Below are 8,431 nucleotides of genomic sequence, written 5' to 3'. Positions count from 1 at the left end.
TATGTCTTCACTCATAGTCACCCATTTTAATTTTCTTAAACTTCTCTTTTTTGAAACAAAAAATAATATCACAAAGTTCGATTCAACATGCAGATTTCAAAGAAAAGGAAACTTTCCAGAAAGTCTGAGCTGAAGAGGAATTGGGCTTGGTGTTCCCAGAACCTCATACTCTTGCTGGGATATAAGCTGTAGCAGCAGTGCTGACCCAGGACTAGGGTCAGGGGCTACACCAGAAGGGAGGGGAGGGCAAGGAAAGGGGCATGTGAGGGAAGGGGAGGCAGAGAAAGAGAGGCAAAGAAAGAGTAGCAGCCAGGGAGAACCCAATGGGAGACAGACAATTGAGGAAGAGGCCCATAAGGGCCCAGGCAAACGGAAATCCATGTTATCTGCCTCCAAGCTCAATCAGGTGGTAAAGAAGCCCCTTTTCCTCAGAAGCCTAGATCAGGCCCTAACACCCAGCCCTGCCCCCTCCCCTCCAGTGCCAGCCCTAGCCACACTCCTACCTGAGGCTGAAGGGCTTTATTCTTGCCCTTGCAGGGAGAGCCTGTGAACCTGAGGGCTTTGTGCAGGGTTTCCCACAAGGCTCCCTAAGCTCCCTAAGTGCTGTCCTCCCTCCTCTCTGCACTCTACTCACTGACCTAGCAGCTTGGCCCAAGGAGCAGAGGCCATATAACTAAGAGCTGATGGCTTGATGCTTCAAGCTTGGCTTCAGAACAGCTGGGGGGGGGGGGGAGCCTGCAGCCCTGGAGGCTGTCAAGAGCCCAGAGCCTGGGGAACCCTGGGGCCACCCACTTGCAGCTTGAGTCCCCTAAGGAAAGCAGAGGGGGAGAAGCAGCCCTCTTCCTAGGAGCAAGCAAACAGGTACCAGGGACAGAGAGATGCCACCATGAGCCCAAGTCCTCTGGCCACCTTCCCCACCACAGCCTTTTAGCCGAGGGGGTTGAGAGACACGCAGTCTCTGGAGCCCAATGCCTGCCTTTACCCCAGCGACACAGCAGCCAGGTCCAGAATTCAATAAATAGAGGTGAGGGGCCAAGCGGGCAGGGACACCAGGGTGTCGCTAGCTTTCTGATGCCGTCTGCAGCACAGCAGACTGCTCCACACAGAAACGCTTTAGTGGTGGGGCACCTGAGTCCTCCTCGTCCTCCGCAGCCTAGGGAGAAGCCAGAGGGGCCAGTTAGAGGAGAATCCCTGCAGGCTCAGTCTGGGGGCCTGCTGCCTGAGTCTTCCCTCCTAACACACAGCTTACTCGCTGGTCCTTGTTGGTCCACAAGCTCTCTTCAGCCCACCTCTGGCATGGCCATGCCCCATACCAAAAAGCAGCTGTCTTTTAAGAGTTTGGGGGCACTAGATGATCCTGTGACCTTCCTTACCTGTGTCTCTAGTGGGACTGGTTCTTCCTTGGTGAGGGTGGGAGGTTCATCAGCCACTTCAGAAGCAGGCAGGGATGGTTCTGAAAAAGGAATAAGGTAAGGGACCGCTAGGTGGCGCAGTGGATAGAGAACCAGCCCTGGAGTCAGAAGTACCTGGGTTTAGGGGGCAGCTCGGTGGCACAGCAGATAGAGCACCGGCCCTGGAGTCAGGAGTCCCTGAGTTCAAATCTGGCCTTTGACACTTCATAATGACCTAGCCATGTGGCCTTGGGCAAGCCACTTAACCCCATTGCCTTGCAAAAAAAAAAAACCCTTAAAAAAAAAATAAGTACCTGGGCTCAAATCTGGTCTCAAACACTCGAACACTTAATAATTACCTAGCTGTGTGGCCTTGGGCAAGCCACTTAACCCCATTTGCCTTACAAAAACTTTAAAAAAAAAAGTAAACTGTGTAACTGTGGACAAGTCCTCTGGGCCTACAGGCCAGGCCTCAATGCTTTTACTCTATCCATGGTCCAATGATCCCTTCTCAGGCTCTGCCTACTGCTTCAGCTCCTTCTGATTCTCCAATGGCACCTCCTCCAAGACACATATTCTGTTGCCCTCTGCTCACCCACAGCAGTGAACACTTTCTATTCTCATTTCATTTTCATATTGACATTCATATTCACTGTGAATCATGATATAACTGCAAATCCTGGAATGAATGACCCCTACAGTGCCCACTGCCTACAGGGAATCCCTGGAGAGCCCTCCACCTGCCTACTTCCCAAAGCCTCCACACTTCAGGCTTTATTCTGGAGGAGACCAGCACTTACCCTCAAGGATCTCCTGGCCTAATGTGGGTGGCTGGGAGTCATCTGTTCGGAAATCTGAGGTGTGCGCTGGACTCAGAGACTCACTCTGCTGGGGGCTAGGGCTCGAGTTGGTGCTACTGTCCACCTTGAGCTGATAGACATCAGACATGGAGCTCTGGTTGCTGTTCTCATCTGAAAGTCAAGTACAATTGAGGAAGAAACATAAAGAACAGTGGGAAGGAGGCCAGGCCCCTTAGGCACTGGACTTTTCCTGGGCCCTGCAGGGCATGATCAGGTTTGTCATTTCTACTGATGCAAAGGAGTCTTGTTTTGGGGCCAGCATAGGCACTAGATGGATTTGTAATCTTTACATCTGTGAGCTCAGAGTGAGAATGTCCACCCCGACCTCCCTCTTGGCTATGGACCTGGTCTTTTTTATAAAATGTCACCCAAGCAAAGGCTCTCAAAGGACTTCAGACAACAGAATTCAAACCCCCCACTTCTGGCAGGAATGACCTCTAATGTTAGATAGCTGGGTGGTTCTTCATCTCTGCTGAAATACTTGCAGTGACAAGGAACTCAGTGTCTAGAGAGCAGTCCAGTCCGTTCCTCCATTCCACTACTAAAGAGGCCAGGCTTTCAGAAAGTTTTTCTTAGGAGTAGAACAAGTTACATACATATCTGGGCATTTTAGTAAATATGTACAACCACTGGAATGAAGAATGGTTTTTGACTACAAGATTTCCTCCAGTCAAATGAAAAAGGTCTCATTTTCACGCAATTTTCTACTTGAAATTTATGATAATCACAAAACAAAAGATGAACTTTCCCAAACCCCAAAGAACAAAAGGTTGTACAATTACTAAATGAAGAGAGTTGAAGCTACAGTCTGGCACACATCCTGGGAAAAGAAAGGAAGCTTCTCCTACAAGTATTAAAAGTAAACAAAAGGGACACCTCCTCTTGGAGTGTGGTTAACAAAAGATCTTTGATCTAATTACCAGGTTCTGACTATTGTAGGGAATTAGATACACCCTTCAACTTGAATAGGTCCTCATTCCAGGGACAGTAAGACTGTAAGAGCAAAATCCTGTTACTCATCTTAACTTTGATTTTCTAAGAGTATTCTTGGCATGATAGGCTTCCAATGATCAATGACCATTTAAGATTCATCACGGGTGTGAGCAGTAAGGACTAGCATACAAAGAAAGTAAAAACTAATTCCCAGGGTTCAAGGAGGAATGCTCAAGTAAATAACTAGGTCATCCTGATATGAGCAGGGGAGACTGAATCTGAGAAGAAAAGGGTCTCCAGCTAAAGGTAGGATTTGAGGCATCTAGAAAAAGAACAGAGAAGTTTCCACATTCACATGGAGCTAAAATCTCTCTATTTTTTTCTCTATGTAACCCCTCTCCCCCAAGGCCAAACCGATCAGGTCCTTCAGCAGTTCCTAAAGTCACACAGTGAACCAGGCCCAGCTACAGTTCATTCTCCTAGCATTAAGTTTTTTTTTTTTTTGGGGGGGGGAGATCTAAGGATGGCCTTAACCACATAAAGTCCCTCACCAAACGTAAGTCTTTCTTGATTTTCCCCTACTAAACAGTTCCTGAATGATCAGGACTGGAATTCTGCCCCCCCCCCCCCATCCAGGGGCACATGTAGCATGGAGAAGCCCTGGCTTTGGCCACTCTGAACATAAAAGGCCAAGAAGCAGAACAGAAGCCCTTTGGTAAAAGCAATCAGAACTTACCTTGGAATTCAAGAAGGAGAGAAGAGTTGGCAGAGGTGTCAGAGGGGAAACCATTGGGCTCTCGAGCCGTTGAATTACTCGATTTTGATTTCTCCTTCTGGAAAAGGAAACACCAAGAGGTCAGCCTCGGGCAGGAGGAAGAATCACTCTGAGTTTCACAAAGTCTGCTGCTGTCACCTGGAAGAAGACACCAGGACCCAGGAAAAGGGGCCTAGGTACTGGGGCTGGCAGCAGCAGCAGAAAAGAATGGTCATGTCTTCTGCCCTGACTTTCCAATTCTGTCGGTGGGACCTCTCTTCAGTCAAGAATCAGTCAGCCAAAAAGTAGCTACTTGGGTAATTAAGCCTACCTTACTGGGGGCCAGTTGTCCATGTACCATGGCTATAAGGAAAGATACAACAGTATCTGCTCTCAAGGAGCTCACTCTAAAGATTAGGAGGACAAATAAACAAGCTCCAGAAAAAAACAATCCACAAATTTTTCTTCTTGGCCCAGACAGAGAGGGGGGGTAAGCAAAAAACAAATAAGACTGGATCCCCAGCCAAGGGCCAAGTGGAGGAACAAGGTCCCAGGAGCCCCTCCCTCCTCTCTTTAGGCTCCACCTCTAAATAAATGATTCCCCAGGTTCCTCCCCAGGTCCATCCCTTCTCTATAGAGAAATAGTCTACATTGACTAAAATGTTAGTCTTATCACTGGTCAGGGTAAGGAGTAATCACCACACAGCTAGGTGATTATTAAGTGTCTGAGACTGGACTTGAACTCAGGTACTCCTGACTCCAGGGCAGGTGCTTTATCCACTGCATCACCTAGCTGCCCCCAGGAGTAATCTTAATACAGAAATGAGAAGGCAGGAAAAATTGAACTATGGTTGCAAACCTTACACTCACCTCTTTGCTGTCCGCTACTGGCACCCATTTAAATATCCTAAGGGATGTGTCACCCACAGTTACCCACTTCTTCTCCCTAAAAGGAAGGCACTGGTTAGAGTTGACCAAGGAGATGAAAAGGAGCATGAGATTATCACATTCCCTCTTTCTCTTCTTCCAGCTTCTTCCCAGGCAGTTCCTTCCAGTAAGAATGTTCTGTTTCTACTAAATAAATATTGCTCAAAAAAGTAGCCTCATCTTGGAACAGTTCTATGTCTAAGTACTATTGGCCACATTCCCAACATGAAGCTGTTCCTAGTGAAATACGACTTGTACAAACTCTTTTCTTCTTCTCCTAGAATGCAACAAGGAGAAACCCCTTTCCAAACTCAACCTCCCAAGGCCAGAACTGGAAGGGATCAGGGAGCACTGAGACCCATTTTCCCCCAGGAAAGCAAGATACTCATTTGTGTTTTCTTATGCAGTTGCTAGTAAAAAACAAACACCTACTCCACAACATTTCTTTTTACAAGGGTATATTTTGTATTCTAAGTAGACAACATCAACTTGAGCCCTTCATTCTGTTTTTGTTTTTTCCACATACATCCCTGGAGGGGCTCAGTAACTGGAAAGGAAGAAGTGATCAGAAAACACTTCTGGCCTCAAGCCAGTGAGATGACAGGAAGGAATGATCCCCGAGGCTTCCCCAGCCTTTCTGCCTCCCCAAAATGCTTTACAAAATGACTGGCTATGTGACCATAGTTAAGTCATCTCGACATATTGTCTGTTTTGTAAAATGAAAAAAATACACTCTCTCTGGAGGTGATTAACAGAGAAGCCTTTCAGCTCTCTGGAGGGTTGTTGTGAGAAAAGCATTTTGTAAACTATAGAGTGTTCTACACATGTGAGTTAGGATGATGACTAATTTAAATAAAGGGAATTTATTCATCAAGAATTGGGGTAGGCAGTCATTCTGTTAAGGATCTGGGGGTTTTAACTGACAATAAGTTTAATATGAATCAGCAATGCAATGGTGATGAAAGAGTCAATGCAATGTGGGGGATTGAGAGGTGGCACTGTTAACACTATCTTGTTAACCCCAGACTTCACCTGGAGCTACAGGGTAAGGACATTGGTCAGCTGGAAAGCATTCAGACCATAAGGACCCTAGGTCAGAGGAGCTGGGATTATTTAGTATGACTTAATATAGCATCAGTGTCCAAGTTTCTGAAGGACTGGCTTGAGGAAAAGAGACTAAGAAAAAGGACGGAATTTCCAAATTTAAATTTGTTGACAGGGAAGCCTCGTAAAAGATAGACCATGGGAAACATTTTAGATAAATTATTACGTAGAGTCTTCTCAAGTTTGAATTAGACTAGATATGATTCTAGTGCCCAGTGCTGACTTGGAGTTAGGAAGACAAATCTTGCTTTTGACACTCTCCTAGCCTTGGTCAATTCCCTCCTGTCCCTGGGCCCCAGTTATAGCATCTCCACAGCTAAAGGCTTGGACTAGACAGCCTGTAAGGGTCCCTTCCAATTAACAAGCTATGATCCTCTGAATTCATCTTAAATTTTGAAAGTCTTTTAGTTAGTGGCAGACTTCCTGCTCTAAAGGCTAGTATTTGTGTAGTTTTTCCCCAATTACATGACCAGAAGCTAGAGGAAAACTCACTGCCCAGATAGAAGAAAACAAAATACCAACATTTTATTGTTATGTCTCATGTGTGAGAAATGTCAATATAGTTCAGGGGGGGGGGGGAGAAAAAAGGGGGGGGACAAAACCATGGCTCCAGGAGCAAATGGCCTTTTTTTAAGGATAAAGTTAAGATTGATAAGCAAATTTGAAAATTCCAAACTTATAACTTCTTGACGTTAAAGAGCTAAAAGATTCACAAACATCTCATTCATTAATTCAATTCTTAATGGAAAAAAAGAGAGTTGGTGGGGAAAGGAACCTACCTATGTTCAGAAGAGAGGGGGAAATGAGATGAAATGACCTGCTCGTGGTCACTTATTCAGTAACTATTTAGGGGGTGGCTAGGTGGTGCAGTGGATAGAGCACAGGCCCTGGAGTCAGGAGGACCTGGGTTCAAATCCGGACTCAGACACTTAATAATTACTTAGCTGTGAGGCCTTTGGCAAGCCACAACCCCACTTGCCTTGCAAAAACCTAAATTAAAAAATAAAAAAAAGAACAACTCACAATGGGCTCCGTCCTTGCCAGTCCAGAGCAATCCCCTCACTTTGCTGCTGAAGCCCAGCTTGCCCAAAGACCTCCAATATCAGTATCTGAACACCCTGATTCGTCTTGCCACTAGTGGTTCAATAGTCAGAACCTGAGCCTCAGCGTGGGCATTTTTAAAATGTAAAAGCCTGACTACTCAAAGTCTAAAGATCCCAGAACGTAAGCAGGAAAGTGCCAGGGCCGAGAGAAAATTCCTTTGTGTCAAAGCTAGCTTTTAGAGCAGCAAGTCTCCCACTAGCTAAAAGACTCAACATTTAGGATGAGCTCGGAGGCTCATGGCCTTAGTCTCCGTGGGAAAGTGACTGGCACGTCCGTGTGTCCTCCGGCGCTCACACGCCGCTCCCTCCCCGAGGCCAGCCCCGAAGGCAGGTTTCTTTGGCCTCCACAAACCGGCAGGCGGAAAGCACGTAAGGTCTTGCGGGAAAGATGTCCACAAAAGCCAGGCCGGGCGACAGTAAGGCTCGGCGGCCTTGGGAGGCCTCCGCTCTCCGAGTGACACCCCGATGGGGGGCCAAGTAACCCGGGGGGCTCGGGCTGCTGGGGAGGACTCGGGATCGGTTCGAAGGGGGGGCTTCCCCGCGGAGCCGGCACTACGGTGACCCCGGGGGCAGGGGCGCTCCCCCGCCGGGGACCCCGGGGCCGGAGCGGGCCGCGGGCTGAATCGGGCCGGGCCCCGCCGGCCTCCCCCGCCGCACCTGCCTTCCGGGCAGCCCCGCTCCGGAGCATCACCGGCTCCGAGGGGGCGGGCCCGGCGTCACGTGCGAGGGCGGCTCCGGGCGCCGGCGGCGCGCTCATTGGCCGAGGCCGGCGCGTCCCTTTCCTCGGCGCAGGCGCGGCAGCCGCCGGCCCCGCCTCCCTCCCCTTTCCCCCCGCCCCCCGCCCCCGGCGCCGGCCGGCCGGCGCCCACCCTCCGGGCCGCCCCGCTCCGGCCGGGCCGCGGCCCCGCGCCCCGCCCCTCCCCCACCCCCGGCGCCCGCCCCCCGCGCTCCTCACCATTTCCGCACTTTCTCGATGGCCGCCATCACCTTTTTGATGTCGTCTTTGGCCCGGCTGCGGGTCTCGGCCCGGACGGAGCGGCCCGACATGGCGGCGGCGGGAGCGGCGGGGCCCGGCTCGGCTCCCAGGACGGCCAAGAAGCGCGCGCCTCACGCGCCGCCGCCGCCACCCGCCCGCCGCCGCCTCAGCCGCGTCACCGGCGCCGCCCCCGCCCTCCCCGCCTCCCTCCGCCTCCGCGCCCTCCTCCTGCGCGCGCCCCGCGGGGCTCGCGCTCCGCCCGGCGCGCCTGCGCGGCCCCCGGGAGGCCCCGCCCCGCCCCGCCCCCACCGCTCTCCGGCCCTCGCGCCGCGCCCACCCGCGGGAGGGGGAGGGGCGGGGCGGGCACGTGCCGGGCGGCGGGC

At 50.6% G+C, this 8,431-nt stretch overlaps 1 protein-coding gene across 1 annotated transcript; it reads right to left on the bottom strand.

Annotated features, from left to right (window-relative positions):
- On the bottom strand, positions 1 to 8,227 carry BCL7B (BAF chromatin remodeling complex subunit BCL7B). Its single transcript, XM_074189428.1, has 6 exons — positions 8,028 to 8,227; positions 4,809 to 4,884; positions 3,921 to 4,017; positions 2,192 to 2,362; positions 1,374 to 1,453; positions 1 to 1,153 (listed from the first exon to the last, which is right to left on the bottom strand). Exons 1-6 carry the CDS (start codon positions 8,117 to 8,119, stop codon positions 1,061 to 1,063), a joined length of 609 nt encoding a protein of 202 aa, XP_074045529.1. The 5' UTR covers positions 8,120 to 8,227; the 3' UTR covers positions 1 to 1,060.
- Positions 8,228 to 8,431: the final 204 nt, after the last annotated feature.

This window comes from Macrotis lagotis, chromosome 5 (assembly GCF_037893015.1).
Source record: "Macrotis lagotis isolate mMagLag1 chromosome 5, bilby.v1.9.chrom.fasta, whole genome shotgun sequence".
NCBI classification, from domain to species: Eukaryota; Metazoa; Chordata; class Mammalia; order Peramelemorphia; family Peramelidae; genus Macrotis; species Macrotis lagotis.
The sequence above is the reverse complement of the archived record's forward strand: the minus strand, read 5'-3'. Positions and strand labels throughout refer to the sequence as shown.

Excerpts from the sequence above, each read along its gene's own strand:
- BCL7B (XM_074189428.1), bottom strand. The coding sequence starts at position 8,119 with ATGTCGGGCCGCTCCGTCCGGGCCGAGACCCGCAGCCGGGCCAAAGAC. Across the intron at positions 4,885-8,027 it reads ATCGAGAAAGTGCGGAAATG|GGAGAAGAAGTGGGTAACTG; the intron begins GTGAGGAGCGCG and ends CCTTCCTTTTAG. Across the intron at positions 1,454-2,191 it reads AGGCCAGGAGATCCTTGAGG|AACCATCCCTGCCTGCTTCT; the intron begins GTAAGTGCTGGT and ends TTCCTTTTTCAG.